Here is a 16,694-nt window from a genome sequence, read left to right as displayed (position 1 = left end):
GCCCCGGCCCGGCCCGCCCCGCCCCGCCCCGGCCCGCCCCGCCCCGCCCGGCCGGCCCGCCCCGGCGGTCACGCGGCCACGCCGCGCTGCTCGAACAGGCGCTGCAGCGCCCCCTCCAGGGCCGCGCTGGTCCCGCGCAGCCCGGACACCACGCGCGCCGCCCACCGGAAGTACTCCTGCACGCGCTCCGCCGACCACCCTGCGGGGACATGTGTAACGTCACTTCCGGTCCCGCCGCACCGGGCGCGCCCCGGCCCCGAGTTCCCGGACACGGCGACACACACGCAGAGACACGGGGACACTCCCCCCACCACCTCCCGCCACCACCTCCCGCCACTGCCGCCCCCGGCCCAGGGCAGCCTCGGCGCGGACGGGGTACAGCCAACAGGACCAGCCGTGCTGCTGGCTGGGATCAGCCGGGCTGTCCCCCGTCCCCGCCGTGCCGGTGCCGCCGGCGCGGGCGGTACCTTGCGGCGTGCAGCGGTTCAGGTCCCGCAGGTTGTACAGCTTGTCCGCCAGCTTGACCAGCTTGGCCCGGCGGCTGCAAAGGGGTGCGCGCTCCACCTGCAGCCGCTTCCGCTCGGTCTTGGGCAGCGTCTTGTCGTCCGTCACCTCCTCCACCACGCGCCGCACCTCTGCGCCGAACCACTCCTCGATCTCGGAGAACGTGGTGTCCGTGTCCTCCACGGTGTCATGCAGGAGGGCGGCCTGCAGCGGGGAGGGGACGAGGGGGACTGCAGGGGTCCGGGCCAACCAAAGGGAACGGGCAGGGGTGGGCAGGGGCAGGGGAGGGCAGGGCGTTACCTGCAGCACCACTATGTCCGTCACGCCGGCCTCATGCGCCAGGATCCTGGCGACGCCTGCAGCGAGAGCGGAAAAGTGGATGGCACCGGGAACAGGCAGCTCCTGGGAACCGGGACAGTGGCTCCCGTGGGTGACACGGGGGCTGTGCTGCACGGTGGGCAGTGAGGTTTTCCCGAGATCAACCCTGGGCAGGGGAAACCCCACAGGCACATCCTGCGCAGTGAATCCTTTGGCTGGGCAGGCAGGAAGGTCCCAGGGGCTAGCACTGCCCCCAGGCCTGGCAGGTGCGATTGTGTCACAGGGGCCCCTCAGCAACTCCTGTGGGCACCGTCCACAGCAGGGCAACAGTGTGGTGGGAGCCACAGCCATACACGGGGCTGGGGCGAGGGCTGCAGTGCTTCGGGGGCTCTGCCCCTATCGGGCTGAAGGACACGGTACGGGAGAAGAGACACGGTTCTCTCTAGGGGCCAGGGTGGGGGCTCCCGGGGGTTGGCGGCGCTCCGGGGCAGGGAGGGTCGCAGGGGTGAGCGGTGCTCTGCGAGAGAGGGGCCGCGGGGGATCTCCCGGGAGCGGGACGCGGTGCCGGGGGGTTTCCGCACCGATGGGATGGTTGATGTAGGGGGTGCCCTCGGGATCCTTCCGCCGCTGCGCCTTGTGTTTCCTGGCTGCAAAGTCCACCGCCTCCAGCAGCCGCGCCATCTCAGAACCCATCCCCGCCGCCGCGGAGCCCATCCCCGCCGCCGCGGAGCCCAGGGCCGGCGCCTCGGAGCCCATCCCCGCCGCCGCGGAGCCCAGGACCGGCGCCTCGGAGCCCATCCCCGCCGCCTCGGAGTCCATTCCCGCGGCCTCGGAGCCCCCACCCGGCGCGACGGAAGCAACACAGCCGGAGGCGGGTCCCAACACCATTTATTGCGTGCTGGGCCCCGGCCCGCCCCAGCCCCGCGGCAGCCGGTACAACAGCGTCCCGTCGGGCGCGTGCACCTCGTGTCCGTCCCCCGCTCCCCGTCCCCGTCCCGGTGCCGTCGCGGCGGCGCTCAGTGCCCGCTGGTCCTGCCGCAGGCGGCGGCGTGGTGAGGGGCAGCCGCGGCTCCGCAGCACCCGCCGCACCACGTCGGTGCTGACGCCAAAGCCCTGGGCCAGGCGCTCCAACGGCCACTCCTCGGGCAGCTCCTGCCGCAGGAACCTGCGGGCACGGGCACGGTCACCGGAGCGGTCACTGGGCGCGGCGCGGCCCGCCCGGTCTCTCGCTCACCGCAGCTGCTCCATCGCCTGCCAGGTCAGGGCGCGATCGGGGACTCTGCGCCCCCCGCCCAGCTCCCGCCGCAGCCGCTCCATCCGCGCCGCCGCCCGCCGCCGCCGCGCCCTGCGGGTGACACGCGTGAGCGCCCGGGCCGGCACAGGCCCCGAACACCGGCCGACCGCTCCGCACCTCTCCGTCTCCTCCAGCGCCGGGTCCGGCGGCTCCAGGTCCCCGGCCCACGCCGCCGCCGCCCGCCGCGGGGCCCTGGCGAAGAGCGGGACCGCCCGCAGCCCGCGCTGGAGCAGCACCGCCATGGCCAGGAACAGGCCCAGGAACGGGCGGGGCCGGCGGGGGGGAGCGGCCCCGGCGGGGGAAGCGAGGTTCCGACGTGTCCAGAGCGAGGTGGCCTCTGGAGGGCTTCGCTGCAGGCGGCTGGAGGTCACAGACACGAGTGCGGGCAGGGCACGGACAGGGGCACAAGCACCAGCCTCCGGTCTTGGCAGAGGTGAAGCTAGCTGGGGCGGGTAGCCGGAGCGATGCTGGGCCCAGGCTCTGGCCAGGGGGCTCAGCAGCCGATCCCAGCGTTGGTGGAGGTAGCCAACCTATCCAGCAGTCCTGGTTCGCATGCAAGCACACATGGGAGGAAGGCTGAGCCCTCGGCCATGCTACCTGTGCTTTTCATGCTGTGAATGTGTGAGGCACTGGCATGGTGCAAGGTGCTGGCATGGTGTGACACACTGGCACGACGAGGCTCTGCCATGGTGTGAGGCATGTGTGTGCTGCACGTGAACGGCAGTGGTGATGGGAAGCTCCTGGACCACAGCACAGCTGAAGATGCCATCACCTGTGGCCTGCCCTGGGCTGGCGGGGGAAGCCGGGGGACAGCTGCCTCCATGGGAAGATGACAGACTACCAGCATCACCTAGAACAGTGCAGACAGATGTGGGGCTGTGCAGAGCCAGCAGCTCTGCAGGTCAGCAGTCCCCCCACTGCCCTTCCTGGTGGGGCTTGGTCCTGGCAACCCCTCCTCTGCTCCTGCTCCCCTCATCCTAAGGCTGCAAAGTGGACGAAGCAGACACCAGGGAGCCAGGCAGGGCTGGGTGAGGATGGAGGGTAAGAGCACGGGCAAAGAGCACTGTGGTGGGAGTGAGGCCTGGGAAGAGGCTGGGGACTGCGCTGTGTCACCATGTCTCCTCTGACCCCCAGGAGCCAATGCACCCCTTTGACTTTCCTGGTTTCTCATATGCCCCCCTGCACATCAACCCTTGATCCTGGGAAACCACCCATGGTTCTTCCCTGTCCCTGCAAATGGGATGCTCCAAGCCTCAGACAGAGACTTCCAGCAGTTACCAGTGCACCAAGCAGAGCATGGTGACCCTTCTGCCGTGTCCCAGCATCCCTGAGAACTCCATCCAGCCCACCCATTCCTCCTACCCTGGCAAGGCCAGGAGCATCCACAGGAAGGTGATGCATACTTACAGCCTTCTGCCTGGGTTCCGATGCCAGGGAGCTGCTGGTCTCTCAGCTGCAACCCCTTAGGTTGGGCGCAGGGCTGGGTGGCCGCTGCCCGGCCCCGAAGCCAGCCCCCGCCCAGCGCCCGGGGGCCCTCGTGCCGCACGTGGTACGGGACACTCCGGCCTCGAACACAGAGGGTGTGCATGTCGTTGGGATCTGGGCCTGGGATGTGCGGCAGCAGGGCCTCGCCTCTAGGGCTGTGTGTGATCCTGTCCCCCAAGGGCTGAGCTGGGACTCCCAGGAATGAGAGAAGCATCATTAAATCGCGGGTGTTGTGGTCCCCGAGGGCATCCCAGGGAAACTGCAGCTGGAAGGAGGGAAGCAAAATGGCCATGGCTTAGTTCCATAGGCCTTGGCAGGAGATGGGAAGGAAAAGTCTTGTCTAGTCATGCACAGGTGCTCACTAAAGCATTGCCCCACACTTTGTCCCCAGGTATGCTCCTACCACCACTCCAGCCTCACTTCATCCTGAAGGCACAGCAACTGATCTGTCTGCAGTGGACCCCCATCCTGCCCCACCAGAGATGCTCAGTGCCCAATTCACTTCTCACCATCCTTCTGCCTTGGTTGTGTGGGGTGGCTCTGGCAATCCCATTACCTGGCTCTGGAGGGTGCAGGATCCCTGGGTGTGGGGGATCCTCAGCTGTGGGGAGGATCCTCCCTCAGCTGTGGGGAGCAGCCGGGAAAGCTGATCAGTGATGCCCAGGTCTCGGATCAGCTTCTCACGCTGCAGCAGAGCATTCACTCTCCTCTTCTCTTCATGTTCCACAATGTCCTGGGGCTGCATGGAGTTGTACTGCATGCGCTGCACCTCGGCAGAGAAACACCTGAGCTATAGCAAAGCTGAAGCTGGGATAATGCACAGGTGAGACAAAGCCATGAGCTGCTCCAACCCTGGGGACAGTTACAGTCTCAGGGTGGGACAGAGATCCCAGTGAGAGCCAAAGTGGAAAGGCACAACACTGGTGCTTGCAAGTACTGCCAACACAAGCTGTCGACTTTGAACTTCAGGCAAGGAGTCAAACCTGGAATTTCAGCTCCATGAATGCACCAATGGCCCAGCATAGCTCCCAGAGCCATGTCATTGACTTGGAGAGCCCACGGACAATGCTGACACTCAGGTACCTTTCTATCCCATGTCTTGGTGCTTCTGAGGTGGATTGTAGGAGCTGTATTTTTATTCTGGATCCTCTCAGTTTTCTTCTTCCTGATGGCAGCTTCCAGCTTTTCATTTTTCAGGCGCATCTCCTCCAGCTGCTGCCTGCCACAGAACAGCAGAGTCACTCACCGGCTCAGAGCCACAACAGCAAAAGACTATGGGACAGTCTTCAACCTGAGGACATTTACTGCAGGCCAAAGTTCTGTATGGATAGCCCATAATAGAAATGTGCGAAGAGATGGGACAGGGATGCTTGTAAAGAGACTTTTAAAAAGAGAAATGCCCTTGGATTAGGCTGTGCCTGCCAAAAGGGAGGGGGACATTTGGGAAATGGCATCTCCAGGGTCCAAAAGTCAATAGAATACTGCCCTTGCCTCTCTGGGGTCCATCTTAAAAGGAGCTACTTTGCTGTGGTGCCACAGCACATGCAGGCTCCTTCCTTTCCCCTCCCATTCTCCCCACTTTCTTACACTTGCCAAGCAGCTGAGTTGCTCCCCAGGAGGGATCAGGAGCACGTGGTCTCCATGCCACCTGTGAGAAGTGGGTTTCCACAGGAGCAGCATACCTGGCATGCTCTTCTCGTGCCTTGGATGCTGCTGTTTCCTGGAAGAGGGACCTGCCCTGCTGGAAGAATGGCTCGTACTTCTCTGTCCCAGGTGCTGGGTAGATGCGTCGGAACCCCCCCAGGTGTTCATTCTCGTAGGTTTCAGCCTGTGCCAGCCAAGCAGCCTGGCTGCTCTCCTGCTCTCTGCGCCTGCAGCAGGAGAAAGGACAGGGAACTGTGGAGGGAGGCTCTGAGGCAGGCAGAGCACAGGGCTGACATGCTCAGCATGTCACAGGATTATCCCAGGACTCCTGATAGAAACAGTAGCTGGAGAGAGCCGTGCCTTCCCTGCAAGGCAGCAGGCTCACTGAACACGAGCTTGTGAAAGGACATGCAGACAGAGGAAGGGGAAACCCTCAGCCTTGGAAAGGACCCCTGCCCTGGAGAAGGGCCCATGCCCAGGCTACTCCCAGTTCCTGAGGCAGGGCTGTGGTTCCTCATGTGAGCATCCCTGCCAGCCTGGGATGCTGGCACTGCCCATCCCCAGCGAAAGAGATAACAAGCAGGTGCAGCTTGAGGATAGCTCTGTCAGGGCCCAGAGCACCAGGTGTCACAGATCTCCTGGCACCCAGAGAGGAGCCCTGGCTCCTCCTTGCAGGATGCAGATGGCTTGGTAGAACTCAGAGGCTGCAGAATGCTGTGGGCTCTGGGAACTTCCACCAGCCAACCCTGGTGTTGTCCTGCCCTGTCATGCCCTGTCTTTGCTCACTAGGGACCTGCAGCACTGTGGGAGAACAGCAATACCTGGACTCACGGGGAGTCTGGTTGGCCTGAAGGAGCCGTTCCTTTACCCGCCGCTTGTCTTCCTCCAGCACCTTCTTTCTGTCACAGGCGTGCACATTGATCAGGTTGAAGGTGTCACACAGAAGGGCATCCTTCACCTCATGGTCTAGCTGAGAATCTGTGTTGAAGCTGGGAGAGTGGTTCACCTGCCAAGACAAGCAAGTAACCTAACCTGGCACCCCAGCTTCCAGCCCATGGCCCCAGCCACGCCCCACACCGTCCCATGGATGCTCTTCCCCGTATCAGAGACAGGAAGCAGGAAGCCACATGCAGCACTCTCTCCTGCAGTGTGTTACCTACTTGTGCCACAGGTCACCTGGATCCCACCCCACAGGGTGCAGACAGAGGGCAACTGTTACAAATTCAGGGTGCTCACAGGACAAGGGGTCTGAAGGCTTGGGAAACTCCCTGTTGTTAGATGGTGTGCAGGAAATGGATCCTGCTCACAGCAGGTTGTTTGGCTTCACAGCCTGGTTAATTCTGTGAGCAAGGAGGCCCTTTCGAATCAAACAAACCATGTTCACCTCAGCCCCCCTGTCCTAGTCCCTCAGCTCTGAGCTCTCCACTCCTTCCTCACCTCCAGCAGCCATGGCCTCAGCCTTCTATCCAGCAAAATGTCAAAGCCCAGAATTTCAAAGCAGGCACAGCCAGTAGTGTGGTTGGGGAAGCAGCTCTGGTAGTGGTGTTTCAGCACAGGGTGAGCTGAAATCAGCGTTTTTATAACAATGTCATCAATATCTGCCCAGAGCTTTGTTGTGTCATAGCTGTGCTCTGCCATCCAGGCATTCAGGGTGGACAGCTTCCTGTGTGGGGAACAGGAGGTGGTAAGGGCTCAGCTGTGTCACCCCAGGAAAGCTGAGGTAAACCAGTGTCCCCAGGCAGTGTTCTTGCAATGCTCAGACATGCCAGTACCTCTTGCTGCCCATCGTGTCATCCTGGACAAAGTTCTCATTGCGTTTGTTGATTGCATAATTGGTCAGGTGCATGCAGATGTCACCCTGGTAGGGAACCACAAGAGACATTTGTTCACTCTGAACCACTGAGCAAGAACAGAAACAGCCCCACCAGATACTCCCGTGTTCTTTTCTGTGTGAAGCACAGGCAGAGTAGGAATGGTGTGGAATTGAGCATGCTTATCAGGGCCAGAAGCAGAACATGCTGCCCAGAGACACCAGGGGGTCTTCATTCTGCAGGTTTTCAAAACCTGATGGGGTGAGACCCCAAGAAACCAGATATGAATTTATTGTTGACCAAGTTTTGAGCATGATGTTGGAGACCTTCCAAGGTTCCATCCAAGCAAACAACTCCATGATTCTGTGGTAATTCCAGTAAACAGCCCAAATGTGGGGCCTTGGGGTAGATCTCCTATCCCTCCTGAAATACCTCCTGTGAGGAGGACGGGGTATAGAGGAAGAACAGAAAAGGATCAAGCTGGAACTCCTGCAACCCCCAGTACCTGCCTTTTCAAGGCCTGGAATGCCCCCAGGACAAGTTAAGAACTGACACCTACAGATACTATATGAGTGGTTTTGAAACTTCCTTTTTACCAGGTTTCTGCTGCTGCAATCGATGTACCTCATGGTGGCAAACCGGGCCAGGCCCTCCTTGTAGAGAAAAATCCTGAGTGGGTCACAGGATGTGACCAGCACATAGATGCGCATGTCAAACTTGAATCCATCAATGAGGAAAGGCTGTGAGGAAAGAGGCAGGAGCAAGGGTGAGGTGAGGATTTGCTCCATCTGCCTGTGCTGCTCAGCAGAGGGGCGAGCATTGTCTGTGCCCTCGATGTGCTGCAGCCACACCCACACCTCCAGCAGACCTGAGGAGACCCGGGGAGCATGGGGCATGCTGGCAGAGTGAGGAGGCTGGAATCCCACCCCGGTGTTCTGGGACTGTCCCAGTACCTCAGAGATGTACTGCTGACAGATCATGCGTTCCCCATGCTTGATCTCCTCCAGGTGGTGGGTTATGAAGATCCCTCTTCCCTGGCAGCTGTTGTCAGGCTTGCAGATGAATGTTCTTGTTTTCCTTGTGGATCTGTAGGCCTGGAAATCTCCGTAGCTGTGCAAGGAAGGGGTGACTATCACCAGCTGCAAAAAACGCCCCTCTAAACTCTCTTCTAACAGCTGGGTACTGAAACCGTAGCGCTGCAGGCCAGCACACACTGAACTTCTGCAGGGGAGGAGTCAAAACCCCCATTCCCCATCAAGTCACAGATTGATCCCTGCGTGACCTGACCCAGCTGTCTGCATCCCACCTTTTCCTTGCCCTCATCTCTACCTGTACTGGAAGGTCTGCAGAAGAGCTCACCATGGTGCATGCCGTGGCAAGTTAAGGTTTGGACTCTGGTGCCCAGAAAGAGCAGGCGAGCAGCCTCCCCCCGCCGTGTCACCCTGTCCCCGCAGCACTGTCCCATGCCACTCACTCGGCTGGCAGGCACCACGTGCGGGGGAAGATGTTGTACTCCGTGGGGAAGAGCCGGAGCATGCGGTTCAGGTTGCGAGCCAGCAGGTCCTTACGGCACAGCTCGATCATGCCTGGGAAGTGGTTGATTTTCTGAAAGTGGAGCAGAAAAACCCAGATCAGTGGAGACCCTGCGGGGATGGATTCTCCCAGCCCTGAGGAGAGCCTGTGCATGGAGAAGCAGCAGTGAGTGGGAAGCCAGGCTTGTGGCTGCCTTGAACTATTACTGAGGGGTGAGACTTGCTAGAGCTGCTGTATCTGAGCTTTACTAGTGATTTATCTGCCCATTCCATCTTAGCCCTGGAGCGCTGTAAGAGCCATTTATTATCGACAATTGTTTATTTCACAGCACATTGCAGGGCTGGAACGCTCCTGCTCCCACCATAGCTGCTAAATGCTGCTGGTGATACCAACCAGGGACATGGCACAAGCAAAGGTATCTGACCCTGCGCCCTGGAGCCGAGGCACAGATGGCACGTGGCACTGTTTTGGATGCTTCTGTTTCACTCTGCCACATGCTGTTCCATAGACAACCTTGTGTCACCCTCATCCCTGAGTAATTCCTGCTGGGCAGCCATTTTGTTTACCTGGAACCGCTTCATTTCCATGAGTCGCTCCAAAGAGACCGCGCCGTCCGTCCAGTACACCGTCCACTCCTCGTTTTCTCCCGCTTCCTTCAGCCCGCAGTGCTGCGCTGCCCGCCGCACTGTGCCAAGGCAAGCAGTGACAGGGGCCAGGCAGGGGAGCCATGTAGAGGGACTGATAAACCCCCAAAATAACCAGGGATGGAATGTGAAATGAATCTCTGGCTGAGAAGCCACATACAGGGACTGACACTCCCCCAAAATAACAAGGGATGGAGTATGGACTAGCCTCTCCAGGCTGCAGTTCCCCTCTCAGAGGTATAAGGTATTGGCATGACCCCTTGGGAGGTGTCAGGGACACCAGTTTTGTCTGGCCAACCCACCAAGCCTCTGGTTGCAAGTGTTCTGGGAGCTCTTAACCCTCTAATTCCACCTGTCTTGAGATGCCAGGGCCCCTCAACAGCAGGGTTGAACTTCCCATGGGTCTTACGCCTCACAGGCAGATACAAATTGCGAAGGTGTGAATTTAATCGCCCAAATCAAAGGTCTTTCAGCAGCAGAAGACAGCTCTGCAGGAAAAGCTCTCTGCTGGGATGGTTCATGCTAGTGCGAAGTATGAATGTGGCAGGGGTTGGGAGGTGATGGGGGTCCGTGCACACCAAGATCCCTTAGCAAAGTAGATTAATAACACCCCTCCAGGGCCAGGAGTTTGTTCTTTCAAGATGCAGCTTGTGGAAGGAAAGAAGAGTGAGAGAGGAGAGTGGACCAGCTCCCTGGAGTTACCAGGGATGGACAGCACAGGGAGAGGTTCCAGGTACAGATCCTGCCTGTTCACTACCAACTTTACCTTAAACAGTTGGCAACCCTCAGGTCCTGTCTCCAAGCCCAGGTATTCCCTTGCACTGTACCTGATGGAACCGTTCTTGCCCATTTTAGCAGACAGCTGGCAAATGCAAGTGTGGGGGATGTTGAGGGCTCGCGCTGCTGTTGCACATTTTAAATCAGGAGAAATCTCAATCCAAAGCGTGACAAACTCCCCACTAACAGGGGGGCCCTGTGCCAGTCACTGGCAGCAGTAAATAAACCAGTGGGAACTGGGTTCCAGCACCACTCCTGGCTGTGCAGGCACCTGCAGAGCCTGCGGGTGTGGGCTGGAAGCCTGCAGGGACCCCCCCAGCCCCTCTGACTTACCACTCTCGTACTTGCAGCCGCTCAGGTTGATGGAGGGGACACTGGAATAGAGATGAGATTACAGTAGCTCAGCGAGGCACCAGGCGTAGGACAGAGTGGGGACACAGCCCCGATCCCTCACACACACGCACAGAGCACACCGGGCAGTCTGACCAAGCCAGCCCGGATTCGGTACAGCCCTAAGGAGAAGGGCAGGCTGGTCCGGGCACGGAGCCGTGGCCGGGTGTGTCACATAGGGGATCGCTAGGGCAATTTCAGGGGAACACTATTTATTTCGGGTCAGCGGGGCCCTGGCCCGGCTCCCGGGAGCTGGGCAGCGCCGGGCACCAGCTGGGCACTGTCCCACAGGGAGCAGCGGGACCGGGGCACGGCTGGGCTGGGGTTAGGACTGAGCGCGAGTGAGGCAGCGGGAGGCGCCTCCGGGAGCGGCTGGATGGGCTCCATCCGGACCCTGCCGGGGGGCTGTGGCCCCACACTCGCCTGCGCTTCCTCCGCGGCTCGGGTCCGGCGGGGGCAGTGGGACGGTCCGGGGGGGCCGCGGCGACGGCCGCCTCCTCGCCCAGAGGAGTTCCCGGGCGTGGGCCCGGGCCCATGCTCCCCCCGCCGCCGCCGCCGGCCGCCGCCATCGCACCGCTCCCGGGTCCGCCGCGTTCCCATGGCGACCGGACCATAGAGACGTCGGCATTGCCGGGCGGAGCGGCCCCCTGGGGCCACGTGACAGTCAGTTCCGCATCCTCCGCCGCGCAGCGGCCCCTGCCGCGCGGAGGCCTCACCGCCGGTCCCGGTGCCGTCAGCTTTGCAGCAGCCCCGCCGGTTCCCGTACCATCAGCTCTCCAGCAGCCGCGCCAGCTCCCCACCGAGGTGCAGCAGTTCGGGCTCGGGCAGCAGGTGCTGGCGGATGGCGCTCAGGGCCTGCACCTCGGTGATGTCCCGGTAGAGCGGCTCGGCGGGCAGCGGCAGCAGCCCCGCCAGCTCGCACAACGCCACGGCGAAGGGCTCACCCGCCTTGGGGCCAAAGAGGGGCCGGCGCGCCCACAGCACCACCCGCAGCCCGCGGCCACCTCCGGCCCCGGGCCCCGCCGGCGGGTCGCCCCGCGTGGCCAGCACATTGCAGGCCAGCCCAGCACCGGCCAGGTGCTCCGCCGCCCGGCACACGGCCCGCGACACCGGCTCCAGCGCCGCAGGGCCGGGGGCGAAGAAGAGGAAGGCGGGGGCCGGTCCAGCGCGGAGCAGCCCCAGGCGCGGCCCCAGCGGCTCGGCCGGCGCCTCCTCCAGCGGCAGCGGGCGGCCCAGGTAGAGCCCGTGCAGGTGCAGGTGGTTCACCGAGGCGCCGCCGCCTAGCCCGTTGAAGCCCACGCAGAATCCGGGGTGGGCGCTGAGCAGCGCCGCCTCCAGCGCCCCGCGCAGCGCCGGGGCCGTCAGCACCTGCGGCAGCCGCCGCGCCGGTTCGGGCAGCAGCAGGACGTGTCCCCGCTCCAAGGGGCTGGCGTTGATGGCCACCAGCAGCGGGTCGGGTGGCGGCCCCGGGCCTCCGGTGCGGCGCAGGCGGAACAGCAGCTCGGCGGGGCGCAGACGGGTGAAGTTGAAGGCGCCGGGGTCGAAGGGATCCCGGAGGCTGCGGACGGGCTGCGGCGGGCGGCGCTCCGCGCTGCGCTGCTCGTTCAGCTGCGCCACGAGGCGCACGGAGCCGGGCAGGACGCGGGTGGGCAGCGGCCCCAGCCGGTACCGGAACAGTCCCCGCTCCATACGGTCGCTCCACCCCGCCAGCAGCACCCGGTCGAACCGGGAGGGCGCGGAGTCTGGGTCACCCCAGCCGGCTGCCTGTAGCACGAAGTCCTCCTCGCCGTACATGAACTCCTCGGGGTTTGGCTCGCTCAGCTCCCCTCCCGCCATCGCCGTCATCTCCGCCACTACTGGCCCCGCGGACCCGGGAATCCGCCGTGTGTGCGGGCGGGCGGGCGGAGCTGCGTTGTACGTGTGGGCGCGTTTGTCCCGCCCCGGGGCGGGCAGTTGCCGTGGCAGCAGGTGAGTGACGTGCGTAGGGAAGCGGCGCCATGGGCGGCTCGGCTAGTCTGATACCGCGGGACCTGCTGGGCGAGTACCAGGTACCGACACCGGCCCCGGGGGAGAGGGGCGGCTGCGGGGGGGGGGGGCACGGGAGGGCGGCGCGGTCCCGAGGCGGAAGGCGCCCAGAGGCCAAGGATCCTATGGCTGGGGTGCCCTGGGTCAGGCCTTGGCCCCCGTACCGGTGCTGACCCCGGTGTCGGTGCTGATCCGTGCTCTCCCCGCAGGAGCTGACGTTCCTGAGCAAGCAGGAGATCTTGCTGTAAGTACCACCGGGCGGAATACCGTAAGTGGGGCGGGATGGAGGCGCGAACCCTGGCGCCCCGTGCCCCCGGCGCCAGCCAGGTCCCGCGGGTCCTCAGCCTCTGCCGCGGGGTACGGAGAGCTCTGGCCCTGCCCCGGGGCTCCCGTTCCGCCGAGACGCCCAGCTGAGCAGGGCGGTGCCGGTGGCACTCCCTAGCAGCCGGCGGGCGAAGGTCCGCAGGTGCTGCTGGCGGCGCGGGCCGGGCCGGGCCGGGCCGGGCCGGTGACGCCCTGGCCCGCGGCGTAGGGGCTGGAGGGCCGGCCCGAACCCACGGTGACCCCTCTGAAGCCCCGGACCTCGGGGTGGGCAGCAGACAGACCGGCTCCTCTCCCTGGTCCCGGGAGCAGCTGTGGGACCCCCGGCCGACACGCTCCCGCCTGGCAAAGTTGGCAGGAGCTGTGGGAACGGGCCGCACGGCCCTGGGAAGCGCGGCCGGTGCCCAGACGGGCTACTGCCTTCCCGCTCGCACCACAGAGCCGCTCTTTTTCTTGCCTCTTTAAGTGCCTACAAGAGGTTCAGTGAACTGCTGCCAAAGGAGGAGAGGGAGAGCGCCATCTCCGCGCGGGTTCCCAAGAGCCACATCCTGACGCTGCCTGAGCTTCGGGTATGGTGCCTGGCAGGCACGGGACACTGCTGCTCCTGGGTTAAGGGCGTGTTTTGGCAGGGCCCCATGTATCCACCACGGCCTCGCTGTGCCAACGCTCTGTCCTCAGCTGTGCCAACAAAGAGCTTCCTTATCCCCACCGAGCAACCGAGGATCCCAGGGATCCCTGCTGTGGAGGATCCTGGGGATTCCCGCTCTGCCACAAAGGATCCTGCTTATCCCTGCTGCACGGGGCTGCATCCTGGGAGGCAGGTTTGACCGTGCCATGGGTGACAGAGCAGTGGCAGAGTGGGACACCTGCTCACCTGCCAGAACAGTAGCCACAGCCAGTGTGTGCCTGATGAAGCCAGAATGGCCCAGCCCTGCCTGAGCCATTCCCATGTCTACAGGCAAACCCCTTCCAGCACCGGATCTGCCATGTGTTCTCAACCTCAGAGACTGGGGATGACAGCATGTCGTTTGAAGACTTCCTCGATATGCTGAGTGTCTTCAGCGATTCCGCCACCTCTGACATCAAATCCCACTATGCCTTCCGCATCTTTGGTAAGGCTGGAGACAGGTGCAGTGTTCTGGGATCCCTGCATCTTGGGGAAGCAGGAGCAGGGTGATGAATCAATGTTCAGAAGGGCTGGCAGTGCCCTTGGAGCACCCACCTGGATGGTGGCTTTAGGAACTCCCTGTGGGAATGGGTGGTTTGGCACAGTGAAGTGCATGGAGCAGTGCAGTGCCGGTGCTTGTGACTCTCTGGGGTCACTGTGGCCCTGCTAAAACCTACCTTTTCCCTCCCCACAGACTTCGATGAAGATGGGATTCTAGACAGGAAGGACCTGGAGCAACTGGTGAACTGCTTGACAGGGCAGGGTGAGGAGTCCCGGCTGAGCAGCGCAGAGATGGAGCAGCTCATCCAAAATGTGAGGCCAGTTGGCCAGGGCACGGGCACTGCATGGCCCCAGGCACAGAGCTCACCGCTCGCCTTCCCCACAGATCCTGGAGGAGTCCGACATCGACAAGGACGGCACCATCAACCTCTCTGAATTCCAGCACGTTGTGTCCCGCTCCCCGGACTTTGCCAGGTGCGGTGGTCTCCAGAGGCTCGCTGGGGGTTTATCACCCTGATTGCTGAGCTGGCACTGGGGCAGAGTTAGTGGTGGCAGGAGGGCAGGGCTGCCCTGTGCCAAGTCAGCCATAATGGCAGAGGGAACTGCATCCCATGCTGGCTCTGCATCCCAGGCTGGCTCTACACAGCCTCTCCTGCACGGGGATTCTGGTTCCTGCAGCGCTGGGTGCTTGTAAACCCTTTGTGTGACCTAGCAAGCAGGTGCAGAACCTGTCATGTCTCTTGCAGCTCCTTCAAGATTGTCCTGTGAGCCTTGTGGCTGTCCAGCAGCACTCCTCCAGTTCCTCCAGCACTCCTCCAGTTCCTGCAGCTCTTTGTGGGCTCAGCCATTTCCTCTTTCAGGGAGCACAGGCCTGGCCCCTCAATGGCCTGGCTGTGCTGAAATGCCTTGGGCAGGAACCCTCCTGCTCCCCTCTCAGGTGCTTGCTTGGCAGCAGGGGGTCCCAGGAATCTGCCTCTCCTGCAGCCCCTCTGCACTCCTAGCACTGGAATTTGAATCCCTATGCATTCCAAGGGCAGCTCTGCAAGTGAGGGAGGAAGAGCTGCTCTTGCCTGCACCAGCACCGCCCCTCTCTGCCCTCAGGACCAATTCCTATGTTGTGCCTTCCAGCAGCAGGCAGGGAGCTGCCTCCCCTGCCAGCCTCTTCCTGCCTCTCCTGTGTTTCTGGGAGCCTCCCTGCTGCCACACGGATCCATTTCTCTGAGCAATAACGTGAACATGGATCCTCTGAGCAATAACCAAAATGTGGATCATTTTTCATGACCAATAACCCAAACGGGGGTGCTTTCTCTGAGCAGTCACTCAAGTGTCACTGTACAGGTGCCACCCCACAGCAAAGTTGTTCCCCACGGCTGTGCTCAGAGCCTGCTCTCCTCCTCCTCCTCACTTTCTCTCTCCGCCCCTCTTCTGGCTCCAGCCCAGCAGCTGCTCTGCTGCCCTGGCCTCTTCCTCCCCCAGTCCTTGTGAGGACACAATTAAAGGGCTCCAGTTTCACCCTTGCTCTTTGCTGCCTTTGTCCAGCTGTGGGACGGGTGCCACGAGGGTGTTGGGGACATGGGCTCCTGCCAGGCCCCTCTGCTTGTGTGCCAGCCACCACTCTAGGGGATAGGTTCCATGTCCAGCTCCACGACAGCCCTTTCTGTGGACCACCTCCTTCCCTCCGTCCTCCACACTGGGATCCTGGGCAGCACAAAGAGCTCAGCGCTGGAGGCACCAAGGGAAATCCTGGGCAGGCGAGTGGTACCATCATTGCGGGCAGCACCAGGGTCCTTTGTCCTTGTTCAGGCATCGTCTCTGCCCTGGCCTGCAGCCAGTGGCCCTGCCAGGACTAATGTGGGGCCTGGGGCCCCCTGAGCCCCCATGCTGGGGCAAAGCAGCTGATGGCTCTCAGGGCTCTGGCATGGCTGTTTCTCACACAGTGGCTCCTGCTCCTGGCGCTGCCAGCCCTTCCAGCTCACTGCCCCACGGTGCTGACGGTATCTGCCCGCTGAGGCCTGTGCCCCTGCAGCCCCAGGGCCATGTCTGCTGGCAGCTCACCAGCCAACGCCTCCAGTGGCTTTTTTGATGTCCCAGAACAGGCTGTGCAGGAAGTTCAGTGCATGGGTCCAGCTGGGAGCAAGGCAGTGCTGGTCCCTCGGGGGAATCCTGCCTGGACACGCCAGCTCTGTGCGGAGCTCACCACTTCCCCCAGCCCTGACCTGGCACTGCTGGTGCTTCCCAGTTGTGTGAGGGCTCAAAACCAGCACTGCACTGCAATCCCAGTCCTGGCCCTCAGCCACCATGGAGTCAGGTCCTGCTGGCAAAGCGTCCAGGGTCTGCCCACAGCAAAGTGGGATGGGGACAAGGACCTAGTGCTCCCTGGGCAGGCAGTGGGTCCCACATGTAGCACAACACTGTAGTCCTGGGAAGGGGGCTCTCACAGCCTCTCTCCTGCTGGGGGCTGTCCTCCTCCCAGCCGCAGGCACCAAATTTTCTTACTCCTGGTCACCTCTGCCTTCTCCTGTTTCTTATGATACCAGGATGGCATCACCCCAGTGCTCTGTGCTCCCCCACCACAGGGACTCCCTGCTCTGCCTGCACCACTGCCACAGCACAGGCCTCCAGGCACAGCCCCAGGACATCCGAGGGCTGCCCAAGTGACAGCCTGCCAGCAGGTCACAGGGACTGTCAGCACAACCCCAGGCAGTGTCCCTCCACAGGCACACAGCCACTGTCTCTGCAGCGTGCCCTGGCCCAATGCTCAGCCAAGCACATGAGGAGGG

General features: G+C 62.5%; 5 protein-coding genes across 6 annotated transcripts; 1 reads left to right on the top strand and 4 right to left on the bottom strand.

Annotated features, from left to right (window-relative positions):
• Positions 1 to 68: 68 nt before the first annotated feature.
• On the bottom strand, positions 69 to 1,569 carry HDDC3 (HD domain containing 3; the record flags this gene model as incomplete). The annotated part of the gene is made up of 4 exons (XM_082290633.1): positions 1,404 to 1,569; positions 805 to 860; positions 468 to 708; positions 69 to 199 (listed from the first exon to the last, which is right to left on the bottom strand). The coding sequence occupies exons 1-4, from the start codon at positions 1,534 to 1,536 to the stop codon at positions 69 to 71; spliced, it is 561 nt and encodes a 186-aa protein (XP_082146759.1). The 5' UTR covers positions 1,537 to 1,569.
• Positions 1,570 to 1,710: 141 nt separating this feature from the next.
• On the bottom strand, positions 1,711 to 2,502 carry NGRN (neugrin, neurite outgrowth associated; the record flags this gene model as incomplete). The annotated part of the gene is made up of 3 exons (XM_082290632.1): positions 2,234 to 2,502; positions 2,057 to 2,167; positions 1,711 to 1,987 (listed from the first exon to the last, which is right to left on the bottom strand). The coding sequence occupies exons 1-3, from the start codon at positions 2,356 to 2,358 to the stop codon at positions 1,711 to 1,713; spliced, it is 513 nt and encodes a 170-aa protein (XP_082146758.1). The 5' UTR covers positions 2,359 to 2,502.
• A 194-nt stretch (positions 2,503 to 2,696) lies between these two features.
• Positions 2,697 to 10,969, bottom strand: TTLL13 (tubulin tyrosine ligase like 13; the record flags this gene model as incomplete). The annotated part of the gene is made up of 14 exons (XM_082290631.1): positions 2,697 to 2,966; positions 3,524 to 3,866; positions 4,158 to 4,364; positions 4,685 to 4,820; positions 5,284 to 5,472; positions 6,067 to 6,251; positions 6,683 to 6,908; positions 7,018 to 7,103; positions 7,653 to 7,796; positions 8,010 to 8,166; positions 8,531 to 8,661; positions 9,156 to 9,463; positions 10,344 to 10,384; positions 10,824 to 10,969. 14 exons carry the CDS (start codon positions 10,967 to 10,969, stop codon positions 2,710 to 2,712), a joined length of 2,556 nt encoding a protein of 851 aa, XP_082146757.1. The 3' UTR covers positions 2,697 to 2,709.
• On the bottom strand, positions 9,355 to 12,317 carry GDPGP1 (GDP-D-glucose phosphorylase 1). The gene has a single exon (XM_082290614.1). The coding sequence runs from the start codon at positions 12,243 to 12,245 to the stop codon at positions 11,169 to 11,171; it is 1,077 nt and encodes a 358-aa protein (XP_082146740.1). The 5' UTR covers positions 12,246 to 12,317; the 3' UTR covers positions 9,355 to 11,168.
• CIB1 (calcium and integrin binding 1) lies at positions 12,282 to 15,413 on the top strand. 2 transcript variants are annotated; one of them, XM_082290616.1, is made up of 7 exons: positions 12,282 to 12,448; positions 12,635 to 12,669; positions 13,213 to 13,315; positions 13,705 to 13,858; positions 14,108 to 14,176; positions 14,300 to 14,388; positions 14,661 to 15,413. In XM_082290616.1, exons 1-6 carry the CDS (start codon positions 12,398 to 12,400, stop codon positions 14,347 to 14,349), a joined length of 462 nt encoding a protein of 153 aa, XP_082146742.1. In that variant the 5' UTR covers positions 12,282 to 12,397; the 3' UTR covers positions 14,350 to 14,388; positions 14,661 to 15,413. The 2 variants fall into 2 exon arrangements, with proteins under 2 accessions (XP_082146742.1, XP_082146741.1); XM_082290615.1 differs by having other exon boundaries at positions 12,289 to 12,448; positions 14,108 to 14,226.
• The last annotated feature ends 1,281 nt before the right edge of the window (positions 15,414 to 16,694 follow it).

Source organism: Coloeus monedula, assembly GCF_965178545.1.
Source record: "Coloeus monedula genome assembly, chromosome: 14".
Lineage (NCBI taxonomy): Eukaryota > Metazoa > Chordata > Aves > Passeriformes > Corvidae > Coloeus > Coloeus monedula.
This window is presented reverse-complemented; position numbering and strand designations above follow the sequence as displayed.

Excerpts from the sequence above, each read along its gene's own strand:
- CIB1 (XM_082290615.1), top strand. The coding sequence starts at position 12,398 with ATGGGCGGCTCGGCTAGTCTGATACCGCGGGACCTGCTGGGCGAGTAC. Across the intron at positions 12,449-12,634 it reads ACCTGCTGGGCGAGTACCAG|GAGCTGACGTTCCTGAGCAA; the intron begins GTACCGACACCG and ends CTCTCCCCGCAG. Across the intron at positions 13,316-13,704 it reads TGACGCTGCCTGAGCTTCGG|GCAAACCCCTTCCAGCACCG; the intron begins GTATGGTGCCTG and ends CCATGTCTACAG.
- GDPGP1 (XM_082290614.1), bottom strand. The coding sequence starts at position 12,245 with ATGACGGCGATGGCGGGAGGGGAGCTGAGCGAGCCAAACCCCGAGGAG.